Source organism: Drosophila busckii, chromosome 2R (assembly GCF_011750605.1).
Source record: "Drosophila busckii strain San Diego stock center, stock number 13000-0081.31 chromosome 2R, ASM1175060v1, whole genome shotgun sequence".
NCBI classification, from domain to species: Eukaryota; Metazoa; Arthropoda; class Insecta; order Diptera; family Drosophilidae; genus Drosophila; species Drosophila busckii.
This window is the reverse complement of record NC_046605.1, coordinates 23335042-23352536: the sequence shown is the minus strand read 5'-3', so window position 1 is coordinate 23352536 and position 17495 is coordinate 23335042. Positions and strand designations below refer to the sequence as shown.

Sequence of the window (17495 nt, the reverse complement as noted above, 5' to 3'; positions counted from 1 at the left end):
TACCGCATAAATTAACTAACATAATTATTTTCTCGGACTTATTGCTATTTTTTGAGCGTATCTTATATATATATGGTCTCAATTGTTTTCTCTCTGTGCACTTAGGCTTTTCTGTCCTATTCTATTGCAATCACACTAGTGATTGTTGTTGCTTTTTTCGTAAATGCGCCTACACCTCAAACTAACTAATGCTCCTATCTAAAGTATATACTCTCTTATTTGTGCGTTTTGTTTCGTTGTATTAACATTTATAATTTTTTTACATTTAATCCAAAGACAAAAGAACACATATCGACGGAACAAAATGTCGACGGTAGCTCGGGCTCCAAGACGCTAGAGACGCTACAAAGACGTTCCTAGCAGTCAGTTTGATACTGGAAAATATATGAATGCATATAAAAACTAATGCATAATAGACACTTAGCTTAAAAATTCAGTACTGGATAACACTTAACCTTGACTGACACATTTCACAAAATCTTACTTGGCATTAACAATTAAAACTGTTAGCATTCATTTAGCAGAACGTGCAAAATAAGTTCAATGGTGATATCTCCTGATCTGGTAATAAATAAACCTAATCAAATGCTACCTGTATCATCATCCAATCTAATATCCTATCAAACTGGACAGGTTCTGACACACAAGCAATATTTGGTACACACTTGTGGTACTTACCATTGGTGTCAAAATCAATTATAAAATTATTTGGCAATGAGATTGAATTTTGTTGCAATTGCATTCAGTAGTGCCTACTACTATGCTTAGTGGTAGTACTACAGTCAAATCAGCTTATTATTTCTGCATTGAACGAATCAGATTTCAATCATCTGGAGTCTGATATATACAGTATTTGCTACAGATAAAAATTCTAGCTTTATTTTTAATACTCATGTAATCATCCTGCATACTTAGCGCTGATTCATTCAGTGCAAACTTAGTAATCTGATTTGGCCGAAGTGATTCCTGTGGCTTCACTGAGTTTGCTGGAACACCAAAATAAGATATGAATACATTTTACGGGAAATGTCTCAACTCAGATTACATGAAATTCATAATTTTTTCTGATATATACATATACAAACCTACATTGTAACAGTAAACCAAAGTCTTTAATTTTATAATATATTCTGAGTACTTTAGTAGCAGTATTATGCAAATTATGAAAACATAGATACGTATATTATATATATATATATATACGATTTACGAAATATATATATATTTTATTTTACTAGCATTTTATTTTTTTAGTTTTTATATTTATTTATGAATCGTACCCTGTAGAGTATTTATCACAGATGTGATGCCCTGGTTAACCATTCCAGTCTGCATCATAATCATGCCTACATCTGGAAAATGTTTAGATGTCACGAATGAAAATATTGTAGATATTTATTTAAAAAATCAGTTAACTGAACACCAAGCTATGAATACACAACAAATGTCAAGAATATTATTTGTAAATACTTTTGTACTGGACACCTTTACATACATTTTTATTATTATGTAAACGTATGCATGTGTGCATACCAGGCATCCCCTGTTTGTGGGTACATATGTATGTACATATTTATCTTTATTTCATCTTGTATACAGTCGAAATATATATAAAATTATTAATAATTTGCCTACTTTAAAAATATTCATACATATTTTAGAAACAATAAAAATAAAAATACTCAATCAACAAATATTTCCACATTACCTTAAAATCAAAAAACCCGCCACTACAACTGAGCAGGGGAGTCACAGCTCCAAAACTGCAAAATAGATTTTTGCTTCGAAAACGAAGAATTGGGGAAAATTGAGTCCACAGAAATGTGTTGTCGACAGAGACAGCGAACGCAGATTTACAAAATTTAAAGCAAAGTATAGACAAGTGTAGTCACCGAAAAAAAAAAAAACACAAAAACAAAACACGTAACGGGAAAGTAAATTTTTGGCAGCAGCCAACTATTTAATACACTTTGACTAGTGTATCGCAGCAAACACACGATGCACTCACCAACACCATACACACAAAACAGCGAATCGCGTCACAGACTCGTTTTTTCGCGTTGTAGGCGTCAGCAGTGGACGCCAGCCGCTGCTCGGCAGCGTCGTTTGTATGGCGCTCAGCACGTGCACCCCACTGTCTATATGAAATTGAAATGTAAAATAATTCCCTTATGTGATTTATCCGATCGTTCTAAAACTTTTCACGGTCGAAAACATGATCAGGCAATTTTGTGGTTTATTTTAGATTCTTAAAGATTTTTGTGCTGCCTTATATATTGTTTTTTTTTCGATTTGTGGGGAGGGGGAGGAAATAAAAAAAATAAAATAAAAGCGTAGTGTCTGGATATAGGAGACACCTACCTACCAAATTTGGTTGCTCTAGCTCTTATAGTTGCTGAGGAACATGCACTCATACAGGACAGACGGACGGACGGACAGACGGACATGGCTATATCGACTCAGCTCGTCGAGCTGATCAAGAATAAATATACTTTATGTGGTCTGCCACGCCTCCTTCTTCCTGTTACATACATTGAGCAACTTCATAATACCCATTTTCCATTTTTTACAAAAATGTCAAAGTGTATAAAAATTAGTTTTGCTTGCCACAAAAAAAGGAGCGCTTCACAACATTCACTTAATTCCATCCTCTCGTTTTTGTATAGTCTAGATACAGTCTATGTAGCTATGAATTCCAATAAAAATATATAGATATTTTCTATTCTTTACAGCCTGAAGGGGTTTGTTGCTCTGGCTATACCAATTGTACCATAGAATTTAATTCTAGGCTACAATTAAAAATAAATAAATAATATTCTTTACACTTTGTTTGTTAACGATTTGGGCATTCTAGGCGGCATGTCTGTATTTATTAGTGTGCATTTTTATGTAGTGCGTGAGTGTGTTTGCTGCGGCTCACTAATCACATAGCAAAAAGTTGGCTGCGGGTAACATAAAGAAGTTCTTAAATGGTAAGAATTGTTCAAAATAATAACCAACTAAGATCAACTATAAGGGCTTTTATAGCTTTTATGTCAACCTCTAAAAAAAATTGTTGTTGTTGTATTTGCTATAATAATCATAAAGATATCTAAAACTTTATTGATAGAAATAAGTCACAAAAAATCACTTACACTCGCAAAAGTAATGGAAATGTGTTTTTTACAGAGGTGCCAAAGAAAACACTAGTGAATTTCAGATTTGCTGAAAGCAATTCATTTAATTTTTTTTTTGTTTTCAGATTTAAATTACTCAAAAGTTTGCTTAGCAACTATTTCTTATATTGGAATAGGTTTTTGATTTGTTTCTTGTTTAATTTATTTTCTTAAAACGTCGCATGCAGACGTGTTTTTTATAAAACTCCGGAGAAAAAAAAAAAATATATATATATATATATATCCGCAGCTTTAAACGAAAAACTTAACACCAATAGATATAAAATTCTAGTAGATAACTCTGATGAACTACCGCACGAAGATGGCGTTAAAAGGAAGCCAAAGCCACCTCAGATAGATATACGGGAAAAAAAACTCCAGCGCCACAAAATTATAGAGCTCACTGGGCAGCACAACTTTAACATAATTTTCCTTGTACGGGGTAATATTCATAAAAAAAAAAACAGTTCAAACAAAGTCAGAAGACAGCTATAGAATAATGAAATGAATATTTACACGTATCAACTAAAAAGCAGCAATGCCTTGCAAGTGGTGTAAAAGAGTATAGAAACAGATGTAACACCTGCAGAAATAACTCAGGCGATACAAGATAAAGGTTTTTACGCTAAGACAGTCTTCAACGTTTTAAACAAGGATAGGAAGCCTCAACCGCTCTTCAAGGTAAAACTCGAGCCAGACTGCAATTCTCATAAGAAATCATAAGTACACCCTATCTACAAACTTCAGTTTCTATTGCATCGTAGAATCACTGTAGAAGAACCGCCCGCTGCCCAGCAAGCAAAGACGATTCTATAAAGCTCATTAAAGAGGCTGTAATTATCGTCGTTTGACTCCGGATTTCAACAAGGAACAATGTGATTTTGCAAGTGCTTTAAAATCAGGATGGAGCCCTCTGCCTCAACTACATCGCATTCAAAAGCACCTTACTAAAAAACAAAAATGAAAAACTAACACCAGCCTATGGAGCACCAACAAAACAACCTTGATGCAATGTTCTCTAGCCTACAACAAAGCATTATGGAGTTCATGTCCTTCATGCGGACAACTATGCAAGATATAATGCGAAATCAGATCATATTGATACATATGTTAGTAACACATCAGTCCAAATAATTAATTAATCCATACGTACATCCAAGTGGAATGTTAATGTCGTTTCACAGCATAAACCTTAGTTATCTCAATTCCTGCTCGACAAACACATTGACGTTATGCTGCTGTCAGAAACACATCTGACACGCAAATATAACTTCAATTTAAGAGGCTACACATTCTATGCAATTAAGTAAGTACCTAATGGTAAAGAACACGGTGAGACGGTGTCCTGATAAGAAATCGTATTAAGCATCACCGCTACAAGGAGTTTGCAGTAAATTATTTACAAGCCACAACAATAAGAATAGAAGTAGACAGTGGTAACCAGTGGTAGCCGCAGTAACTGAAGGAGAGTTCATGCAGTTCATCGATTCATTAGGAGACCATTCCATAGCAGCAGGAGACTACTACACTGGGGATCTCGCCTAGTGACTGCAAAAGGAAAGCATCTTTATAATGCAATTATAAAAGCCAGCAACAAACTCGACCACGTTCCCCCCGGCAGACCAACATACTGGTCAACAAACCCAAACAAACTGCCCGATTTATTAGACTTCGCAATTACAAAAAATATACTTCGAAACTTGATTAGCGCCGAAAGTCTTTCGAATCACTTATCTGACCACTCACCCGTCCTAATATATTTACTCCGCTATTCAGTTACCGAACATCAAGTGATTAGACTGACCTCACATAAAGCCAAATGGATCTGCTATAGGAAATATAAGTTTACCCATTGAGCTAAAGTCTGTACTGAACGTTGATGAAGATGTCGACAAACTTAAATCAAATCAAATCAACACACTGGAGGACGATTTTTTCAACGCAGCCCACTTTGCAACTCCTCAAACTGGACAAGCGTCTTACACTCCAAAGAAGACAAATCTGCAAATAAAGCAACTCGTTCTCGAAAAGCGACGCCTACGACGAGAATGGCAATCTCACAGGTCACAGGCCGTATGCATGCCAAAGATTAAAAATCGCCTCCCGAAAAGCTTTAAAGCAACAAGAAGCAAATACCCAATGTCGCTATATACAGCAACTATAAACAATTCATTGTGGAGAGCTCATCCAACTCTATGCTCACCAACAGAAACCGTGATGCCTATAAGAAGCCCATTAGGCGGATGGGCCCGCAGTGATGAAGACAGAGCCAGAACATTTGCAGGACACCTTGAAATCGTGTTTCAGTCCAATCCTGCCACAAATGCATTTACAATACCAACATTAACAAGTAACTCTCAGCTTCAACAAGAGCCAATGGTATTTCGCCCCAACGAAATCGCACGTATCATCAAACATCAGTTGAATCGGAAAAAAGTCACCAGGCCTCGACCAAATAACAACACCAAAGATTATTATTGAGCTTTCTTATCGTGCAGTTTGCACTATCATGCATATCAAATCTCTTTGAGCAATGCTTGCTAACTCAAATAAATTCATATCTAAGAATCAATAACAAAATTCCATCACATCAATTTGGCATTTAAGAAAAACACGACACTATCGAACAAGTCAATCGCATCACATCTGAAAAAAGAGCACATTCGAAAATCGAGAATATTTTTAGATTTGGGATACATCTTCGATAGAGTCTGACTAGAAGGTCTAATTCAGAGCTTCTTATTAATACACACAAATTATTAGAGTATTATATATACGACCGAAAACTAACAGTGAGATGCAGTTCTGCTATGCCTAACGACTACGCGATTAGAGCTGGAGTTCCACAAGGCAGCGAACTTGGAGCAGCACTATATGTAAAGGACAGTAGATATTCTAACAAGTAGACGACTAAAACCATCCACCTTTGCTGGCGATACAACTGTTCGAGGTGCCCTATACATACATCAGCGCAATTGGCTCATCATATGGTCGAAGTGGGGAAAAGACTTTCTGACTTGCGAATAAAACGCAAGCATGTTACGTTGACCCTAAACAGGCAAAATTGCCCACGGCTCACACTAAACAATTTCGCACTCCCGCAAGCGAACGAAGTGACGTATGTATCTTGGAGTACACCTCGACACAGACTCACATCGCGGAGGCACATCGAAAACAAGAGAGCACAACTAAGACTAAAAGTCAATACCCTGGGTTATCAACGCTCGATCTTTTTTCAGTCTTGAATATAAGGTCCTGCGTTACAATTCCGTACTTAAGCCAATTTGGACCTATGGCTCCCAACTATGGGGGAGCGCCAGCAGTAGCAATATTGATATAGTCCAGAGAGCTCAGTCAAAGATCCTTAGAACTATCAACAGGGCTCCCGTGATACGTTCGAAACGAAAACATACAGAAAGACCTACATATTCAACCAGTCAGAGATGTAATAGCTGAACAAGGAACAAGGAAAAATACTACAGCAAACTTTCTTCGCAGCCGCTCCCGTCGTAATGACCTACCAACCAGCGATAGAATCTAGGAATGTGCAATCCTAAAGAAGTTCAAAACAACTGTTAGATAATGTTTAGTTTAAGATTTGTATACTTAGTGTTATTCTCAATTTATGAGAATATTCAATAAAAACAGCAAAGTTAAAAAAAAAATTTTGCTATACTAATTTAAAAATTCATTTTTTATATATAAACAATGCATTTAAGTTTTCCCGCGTAATTAAAGTTACTCGGCAACATTAAAAGTGTGACCTGCGAAAATCGGGATCGAACGAGGTGGGAGTATTTTTTCCCGTAAATCAATTTAAATTATATATTAATATATTATAATTTTTTAATTGTATCTTAATCTATAAAAAAAGGATATCTATTAAATATATGCATGCATAATCATATGAACATATTTTATTCTATTGGCCCGCTATAATCTTCATTTTTTTGAAAACAATAAGAATTTTGACTGGTAATCAATAATGTAACCTGTAATAAAAATATATACAGGCATGCAAACATATCAATGAATATATGTATGTACATATGTGAATGGATTCACGCTCGTCATATACCCGAGCCCTCCGCCCCCCTCTGGTCCATTTGCGCAGGCCTAATCCACTACAGTTAGACAATGGACTAGTTTCAACTTAAGTTTATGGACAGTAGTCCAATATAACTTGAGAGGTATTTTTTTATAAAAGCTTGACATTTTTTCCACATTATTTTAGAAAATATTTCAATATTTCAAATAGAATCAAAATAGAATCAAATAAAATCAAAATAGATTTTTGCTGACCCTCGACAGAGACGGTGAAACTGATTTACAAAATTTAAAGCAAAATCAAAGAAAGATACCACACACAATCGAAATTGTGGATGAGACCACAATGCAATTACTTTTGCGTAGAAAAAATGATCCAAGCAGCATGCAATTCTTTCCCGAAACAAAACACAAGAAATAGGTCAAAATATTTTTTGTGTTTTCCGCGTGCTTCTGTTTCGCTCCCCGCTGTCGCGTCGGCGTCGCTGCCAATGCAAACAGAGCGAGACAGCAAGCGATATTGTTTCGCGCTTATGCTTATATGCCAGCCGATCGGTCTCACGCACATTTCCTTTGCGCTTGCTTCGCTGTGGCTAAAAACACAACGGACCTTTTCACGGATCTCTCTGGGTGTTTTGTGCGTTGCTTGTGCGCCACACACACAATTTTTTGTTGTGTCTGTGTGCGTATATTGTCCCGTGTTGTCATTGTGAGCGTATAGTCTCGCACTTGTTTTTTGTGTGTGCTACCATTGTGTTTAAAAAATGCCACAATTGCCGCAAAAACGTGGAGGCGTGGCAGACCCCATAAAGTATGTATATTCTTGATCAGCTCGACGAGCTGAGTCGATATAGCCGTGTCCGTCTGTCTATATGAGTGCGTGTTTCTCAGCAACTATAAGAGCTAGAGCAACCAAATTTGGTATGTAGGTGCTCCCATATCCAGAACACTACGCTTTTATTTTTATTTTATTTCCTTCCCCCTCCCCTATAATTAAAAAAAAAAATCTGAAATAAATCACAAAATTGCCCAGTCATGTCAGAACGATCGGATAAATAACTAAGGAATTATTTACATTTCAATTTTCAATGTAGACGTACATGTAAAATTCGGTTCCAGACGGACGGACATTGCTATATCGACTCAATTTGTCCAGCTGATTAAGAACATATACATTCTGCCACGCCTCTTTCTCTGTGCTACATACATTACCATAATACCCTTTTCCATTAAAAAAAAAAATAGTAGCAGCAAGGAACGACTTAAACTTAAAGTAAAGTTAACTTTAACCAAACTTGCTGAGTCATAAATATAGTAATTGTGACTATTTATGGTTACTTATTTTTATTCAATAAAACCTCAAGTATAATCATTATGGTCCTGCAATTTAATCATCTTCAAAATAGTAAATTTATTATCTACGTTATTTAGTGTGAGAAAAAAATATTAATCTCGTGCTGATAGTTTAATTGAAGGAGCCTACACCACATGGATAGTATAATTACGGAAATTACTTTTCTGCTGTGTCAAAAATCAAAAATATAGACCCAGGCCGTCACCATAGAAATATAAAGTTTATAAAAATTAATTTAAGTTTAAGTTTTTGCATGTTTGTATATAGTTCAAATTTTCCAATATTCGAGCGCTTACAGATTTTTCCTGGTCATGCACAATATTGCAAGAACTATAAAAAAATAAATATAGAGCACTTTTATAGGTAGATGGCTTTAATCTTAATTAATTTTTAGAACACACAAATATATAATTTTTACAAACATATTTACAAATTATGATGACATTGTATATATACAATATATTGTATATATATATATATATAACATATATATAATATATATATATAAAACGATTAAAAGTTGACAAACGGTGACCAAACATAAATTGCGCATATTGAAAGATGTCAGAATTCATTAATTTGTAACGTTAATGTGTGTAAATAAGATCGTTGAAGCTACACACTTTTTAAGATCGGAAATTAGCTGCAGAGTTTATGTAATTATATGTCGGAAGATCTGTATACATTTTAAAATATATTAAAAATGAAAGAAAAGTTTTTTAGTGCACTAAAAGTGACGTGCTATGTGGAATATAAAGATTTGTTTTGCAGTTTTTACAGTAAAAATTATTTTTTTAAATGCATAATAATTAATTGGGATATCAAATTTTTAGGGAGTACTTAAAATCTTAAAAGCTTTATGGTGTGTGTTTGTCAATGTGTGTGTGTACACGAATGGGTGTTCGCATCTTCTTAACAAATATAGGTATTCTGAGAATAAAAATATGTTTGTTGAGAATTTTGAATTACCTAAATCATCATACTTGCTCCTTGGCTGAACAGTTACTGTGGGACAAAGTTTATTTTTACATAGATTATATTTTGAGAACATTCTAGGATCAAAAAAAAATGTATTTTTGTTGCATATGCATGATTGGATAATAATTATTTACTGCCATATTTATCGAGTATTTGATAAATATCAATATCATATACGTATATATCATATCATATATAACATATATGAATATATAATAATTATAATTTTCATATTTTCGACATGATTCTGTTAATTCTTAGTATAGTCACTTTCTATAAAATTTTACGATTATATCGTAAGAGAGCACCTGAAACATTTATAAAGTTAAATCTGCAAAAAATGTTCAATTTTAGTTTAAGAAATCGACTGACAGTCACACTCAATGAAAGAATAATAATAAAAAAAAACCCATACTAACAGGAAAATAAAATAAAAATATGCCCAAAATACTAAAATGTTTTCTAAATAATTCCCATGTTAAATATTTCTAAGACATGAAAAGAGGTGTATTTTTACTCACAATTTTTGCATTTGCACTTTTTGATTAGGGTTTCATCTTTGATATCCTCGTGACAGGCCTTACAGTAGAACCACGCGCTGTAACCAGATTTAATGCAGCATAATTTTTATTTTTCAATGAACATTTTGGATTAAATGTAAGCTATTATCTTTGTGTTAAATACAAAAGGTGTATAGTATATTCAAAATAAAAAAGTTTAAATCAAATTCATAATAAGTAATAAAAAATAAAAATTAGGCTAAAAAAATGTAAATGAATTAGTGTGAATTGGTGGTCGAATTAATTTTTTTTTGTATTTTATATTGTATATAATTTTGTATTTACGAAATTGCATATTTATGCAATATAGACTTTAAAGATTTTAAACAAAATGCTTGAAACGCTATCAAAAATATCTCAGGTACTTGAATAATATCTCATACATATCAATAAATCAAAGAGTTATCAAAATGTACACAAAGTGTAGAACATTCTGGAAGCTACTGAAAGATGTAAAAATAATCTTATTTTCCAAACGCTGTCGAAAAATGTAAATGAATTTGTGTGTATGACTTGGATATTGTTTCTCTACATAATTTATAAAACACATGTACATAGATGAAAAATTCTGAATAAAATTGTATTTTAGAGAACCTTTTAACAGCGGAAAGAGTTTTTAATTCGAAAAAACGGGAGATTGACCTTACTTAGGGGCGAGCGTACGTTCGTACGGCGTTTAATGCAATAAAAAATAGAAAACAAACCTTTTCTGAAATTTTTTTTTTTGTTTCGATAAGCATTTTTTTTTTAGCTCTTTGCTTCGTGTAAACGGTTTTATTCACAAGAAAATTATCTCTATTAGTTTTTTTTTAAATTAAATTAAGTATCGGTGCGAACGTACAAGTCGCGAACGTTAAATTTTTCTATATTATTATTAAATTTTTATTTTTGTAAAACCAGTTTTTTTTTTAATAGTTTATATTTTCTTTAAAATGTAATGCATGTAACAGAGAACGGCTTCCGTTGAGGACAAAAATATGCGAAAAATCAACTTTTTCGGCTCAAGCAGGCGTTTGGATATGTTATACCTATTGAGTTAATCATAACTCAACTGTTGTCAATTATTTGGTCGGCCACATGCTCAGTCGGCTCATACAAGATTAATATACACATACCATAAAATAAAGTATATATAATGAGTGCGTGTTTCTCAGCAACTATAAAAGCTAGAGCAACCAAATTTGGTATGTAAGTGGTCCTATACCCAGAACATATCATTTTTATTTTATTTCCTCCCACCTCCCCTCCAAGATTACACCCGCAATATTAAGCATTTAAAAAATATTTAAAAGTAAATACAAATACGCTTTGTCATATTTTTGACAAATGCCGAATTTTAGAACGATCGGATAACTTAGGAATTATTCACATTATAATTTTCAATATAGACAGCAGGGTGCACTTGCTGAGGCGCTTGCGGACGTCGCTGCCGACAGGCAGGGAATATAATCCTTCCAAGCACAGTTTACATTTTCAAAGTATTGCTTTTGAAAGACTACCCAAAATACGAACGTATGTAGCAATTAAATAATTTTTGTAATTTAATGTAAGAGTTTTTGATTTATGCCAACAAATAATAAGCTGATGCATATTATATAGATGAATATTAATCGCAAAACTTATTTTTAAGTTTAAATTTGAATGATATAAATACATACAAAGAGTTCTAAGGCAGAAAAAATTAATATTTGAAAACTAGTGTAATGATTATCAGTAATATAGAACGCATTTCATGCATGAATGAATGCCGTCAAAACGTTTATAAAAATCCGAGCATTTAGATTTCTTTCTTTTATTATTACAACACTTACCGCTTAACCTCATCAGCGCTCTGTGCTATGAAGAAACCCTGCGTGTTAGCCTGAATCTTAGCACCACGTGGATTTATAGATATTTTGCTATCTGCTCCCTCCTCTGCTCCTTTGATCTCAATAGCCAGCAATAACAATTTCAGCTTGGAGAAACACAACCTGAGATACGAATGCAAAAATTTAATAAAATTCGTATTACATTTGTATTTGTCATAGTACCTATATTAAACTTATAATTATCTTTAAAAAAGAAGAAATTATATATTTACATGCGCTTTCACAGTAATTGTGTAAATATACATATGTGCATATAAATGTACGTAAAACCGATCTACATACACATTAAAACGTGCCACGGAGATTCACATGCAAGTAAATTTGGGTTCAAATTGGAAAACTCATTCAAATGATTGGTCTACAAGGGTGTAAAATGATCTTAGCTTGAAAATTAGCTTAATACATGCACTGGGTTACAAGTCTTAAGTTCGACGTGCTGCTATAGAACGAAAAAGTGAAAATGTATTTATGTATGTATATGATAACTTAAAATGTTGTATTTGAACTAAACATCGCTTTTGAGTGTGGCATTTAAATCATTTCTATAATCCAAAACCCAGACAAATTTTGCTTACATAGTATATAAAAAAGGATCAATGTATGTATATATAATATATATGTATTGTACATGTAAGAAAAATATAGTCTTCAAAGTGTGGCATGTACAAGGAATCAAGTTGAGAAAAAGCATTGCTTGTTTAATTTGGCTTCATTATCAACCGTTAGTGCATTAATAATTTATAAATGGGTTAAACATATCCTTGCATTATAAGTTTTCTCAATCTTGAGTATGTACTAAAAGAAATAGTAGTTAAATGAGATTATTACGAGCAATTAATAAATTTGAGAGAGGTTGGTTGTCTTTAAATTCGTAGTTGGACTTAAAATGTTATAAATATAAAAAAATAAATAAAATCCTTTGATTAAAAGATCTCTAAAAATATTTGTTATGTGGTCGAGTCTTTAAATTTCAGAATACTAATAATTTCTGTATATATATATTTTTTTTTTGATTATTATTGTTTTTTTATTTGAGTCTTACTCGCTGGCTTGTGGAAATGTCATGCCGGTAAATGAAGGTGATAGAGTTTCAGTATACATCTCACACCCTGTACCTTGAAGATAATCATTTTGCCAGGCCTGTGTGTCTGGTGACTGAAAGTTAGAAAATTGTTTGTTGTTGTTTTTGGATATTTAGTAAGTTCGCTAAGTGACGTTAAATTGTGTCATTTTGTTCTCTATTGTTGTTTTTTTGGTTGTGAAAAAGTACAGAGTTATTCGTATTAGAGGTCTGCGATTCGTCTGGGTGGCATAGTTTCTGACATTGGTATACATGTGGGCATTTCCAAACAGCCCAATGTGAACGCTGTGAGACAAAAAATCGAAAATCGCCTTGTTTTTGTTGTCATATGTATATGCATATTATCCACTTCAAATTATTTTAGCATTAACAAAATTAAAAAAACCTTTAGCAGTAAAATGGGTACAGGTATTGGAAATGCCCATACGTGGGATTGTTATTGTGATTGCGTCGGGCGCGATATGCTGGTGCGAAAGAAGATACACTTGTCTTCATTTCATAAGTATATACGTTTTTTATTACTATGAATGCCTAGTAACTTCTTTATATAGTTAGAAATATGTACATTTCTTCATTAAAATATGTATGCGATAGTTCTACTTAAGGGATATAATAACTTCCTGTTAATATATGACTCATACATTTAGAATTTACTGATCTTTCGTTAAATACAACTTAAATTCCAATAAGATGGCTTTAGGAAAATATCGTATCGTTACATTTCATAGGCATTTTATTCTGTGCTCCGACCAGACATAACTATAGTTTTTGAAATTGCTAAGAATTCTTCTATTCTTAAAAACAAATTTTAATTTAAATTGAGCTTTACTTTTAATTTATTTATTTTTATTTACTAGTAGGCTATACAAATATGAAATAGAAAACAAACATAAAAAATTTGACGTTGAAAATTGCAACACAAGTTGCTTTCAAATGCGAGCGTGTATATAAGTTTGTATGTTAGTGTATTTTCTTTTTAAGTGAATTTATTCACTGACAAATTAGATCGAGCAAATTAGTTGAAAAAACAAGTGTCTTAATTTCAAATTTTAAAGCATGTACTGGCAAACAGTTAACAAAGGATTTTTAAGGTTCTGATAACATTTAAGTACACCAAGAATTCGAATAAAACACTGACTAAATATTTAACACTATACTATACATGATACAAACATATTTGCACTGATATACACTTATGTAACTGTAGGGGATTTTTTAAAATGTATCCAATTATAAAAATATTTTATTTTAATCTGATAATAAAAAAATAAAGAGTTACATAAAATCTAAACTGGAGTAAAGTATATTCCAGATATAAAACAAATGTTTATTCTAACCAATGTGCCCATCGATCCCAACCTAAGTACATATGTATATGCAAAACAATTCTATTCATATTTTTTTTCATAAAAATGTATACCAGAGAAAGGCAATTGTGGCACCCTAAAAAAGCAAGCGCGAGACCATACGCGCACACAGAAAACGCGGGACAATACAAACACACACTCACAACACAAATTGTTTGTGCACCGCAAAAAACACACACGAAACTCACAGGAAAATTTCTGTGTGCTAAGCCACACAAAAGACAAGAGCAAAAGAAAATGTTCGCAAAGGAAAATATTCGCAAATCACAATCTCGCTTGCTCTCTCGTTCTGATGGATTGGCAGCGACGCCGACGCGACAGCAGGTAGCGAAAGAGAAGCACACATAAAACACACAACAAATTTTAAGACTTTTTCATGTGCATTGCATCGGGAAGCTGATCCCCACACACAAAATACTGCTCGGATCCCTCAGGACATAAGCCATTGTTGTGTGGTCTCAGCTACAATTTTGCTTGTGTGTGGCAGTGCCACAATGATAGTACACATTTATGGTGTTCACGAAGTGTTGTATCGTTGTATAATATATTGTTTGCCACATTGCTGATGTGAGCACCCCATTTTGTAAGGTGTAGACAAAAAAGTGTTGCAACGTTGAACTTAACAGCTGTTCGACTACTTTGTGTTTGTAATTGTGAGATTAAAGATGCCTTTTAATAGTGTGAAAATGTCCATTTTGGAATGGCGAGCAGTTCATGATAGTAATTTAATAATTGAAAGCAAAAGGCTGTCTATTTATGATCTAATGCTTGCATTAGAGAAACTCTCAAATTTTAATTTATTTAATTAACTATTACTATTTTATTAATTTAAATTTGAATCTTTTTTACCATATTTCATCCGGCATCCTTAAGTGACATGGCCCCACTCAGGTTTGTTCCATTCTTTCTTGTTGCCGGAAAATATATACAGAGCTGAGTTGGCTTTGATTTGACGTTTGATTTTTCTATTTAAGCACTAATTAACACCAAAAATACCAAAAGTTTTAGTATTTTTCTACGAATTTTACAACATTGGTTTTGCAACGTTACAAAAATGTTCGTAGTCAGGGTCTGTGGAATTATTTGCTTTGCAAGTCACATGCCATACAAATGTAGTTCGAGTAGGCTTACACTTTTATAACACTTCGTAAACACCCTAATTGTTTTTTTAGGGGTGTGTGCACTCTTGCCTTTCTCTGAAGTAAACCAAGTTTTGTTTTTTGATTTATTTTTAAAAGTATGTAACTTGGTTTACCTTAAGCGGAAATCGTACGCATTAGCATGAGAAAGATTAGTACTAGATCTAACCGTCTATTGGTGTATTCATCAGGTTGCCTGATGCGACTGCGCTTAATTTTGAGGTTTTCCAGACAAAAGGAAAATGCCAATCCAGTCTATTTCAATAAATAGACTGTCGTAGCAATATATCTTTCTGTTAAGAAAGCGTTCAGAAAAAAGCGGGAATTTTAAAGCTGCTTTGCCATTGCAAAAAATTGTGCGAGTAAATGGTACTGGTTAAAAAAATAATCTCGGCCTGAGCTAGATTAGAAATGTTTCCAAATTGTCAAACATTTGTAACAAAAATTCTAAAAACACCAATACGCATAAAATTTTGGGCGTAGCCAACTTAAAAATAATATATGTACATCAAAAATATTATTAACAATGAAGGAGGGTATTATCTGGTAATGAAAATGTATGTAACAGGGAGATCGTCTTCGTGATCAGCAAGACAAACTGGGTCGATAAGCCATGCCTGTCTGTCTGGATGTAAGAGTAACTGTTTCTCAGCAGCGTTGCTGCTGACGCAATAGCGAAAACAAACTGAGACGCGTTAGCTGTTTTGTGTGTCTGTGTTTGTGACTGCGTGCTCGTGATTACTACGTTGCCCTAGTCAATGTGTATACAAAAGTTGGTTGCGCTCACTTTCTTATAATGTGTGTGTATAAACAATAGTTTGAGCACTAAGTCGATTAGAACTACAAGACAAGGTATGGCATACTTATAGCAGATGAAAATATTTTTAACAGATTGCTGATTACTGCTGAATTTTATCCATGCAGCTTGCAGGTGATCCTGCTGATGCATGAATGGTATCACCTATGTCCCCGTTACTATACGGATATTTTTTTCAAGGAGAATCTTAAATTCATTCCCTTGCTAATTAATTTATAAATGTAAGTGTAATATAAATAAAAACTGAAAAATAAAATATCTAGTCACCTTTTAAGAGCATGTCAGTGCATATACATTTTTGTATACCATTTTATCATTAAAATTAAAATAATAACTGACATCATAAAACACGTTTAACATTAATTGATCACTATATGAAAACAAAAATTTTGTGTTTGTAGGCGCTGAATATTGCATTGAATACCCTTGAAGTCCGTCGTGGTTAAATTAAAAAAGATTTTAGAATTAGTTTAGTTTAATTATATAGTGTGTGTATGTATATGATAAATGTATGATGTATACCCTATGTGCCGGGCCTATCCCAAGAGTCTGAGTGTATAAATTTTTTATTAAGCCAGTCGAAGTTCTCATCAAAGGTATTTAATGTCGGTATTCCGATCATTTACGGGATTTTTGTGTATTTTGAAAATATAATTTATGTCCATACGATATTTATTTTGACACGCTGCACAAGTACATAGAATAATAAAAGTATAATAGCAGATACGGTACGATACGATTATATAGCATATTAAGAGCATTTAGAGAGCCCGCTGTGCAAACTTACTCAGTAGCCTGAGCAAATGGTATTCCAATAAATGTGGGACTCAATGTTTCTGTATACATTTCCATGCCCGTGCCGCGCAGGTAATCATTAGTCCAAGATTGCATTTCTGGAGACTATTGGGGTTAAACACATACATAATATAGGTTTATTGTTTGATTGTTTTGCTAATTTGACCTTTAATGGGTCCTAAACAACATGTTTCAATAAAAAGCTAAGCATATTTTTCATTTATTTCAGTAGACCTGCATTTTTCAAGTTAAACTCGCCACCAAGTATGTGTTTGTGTCTGTTACATTAATAGAGATAGCATTTTTGTGTAGCGCCCGTTGATGCAAAATTTAC

General features: G+C 33.3%; 1 protein-coding gene across 36 annotated transcripts in view; it reads right to left on the bottom strand.

Annotated features, from left to right (window-relative positions):
• Positions 1–17495, bottom strand: part of LOC108603137 (calcium-activated potassium channel slowpoke) — a 101987-nt gene that overhangs the window by 12393 nt on the left and 72099 nt on the right. For 17 of the 36 annotated variants that reach the window (XM_033293082.1, XM_017991661.2, XM_033293099.1 and 14 more), the window contains 4 exons: positions 17154–17266; positions 11906–12064; positions 10056–10132; positions 9526–9561 (listed from right to left, as the gene is read on the bottom strand). In XM_033293082.1, coding sequence (XP_033148973.1) covers positions 9526–9561; positions 10056–10132; positions 11906–12064; positions 17154–17266 — 385 coding nt within the window. Of the gene's footprint in view, positions 1–9525; positions 9562–10055; positions 10133–11905; positions 12065–13004; positions 13118–17153; positions 17267–17495 lie in introns of all 36 variants that reach the window. The other 19 variants (XM_017991663.2, XM_033293089.1, XM_017991664.2 and 16 more) reach the window with 3 other exon arrangements.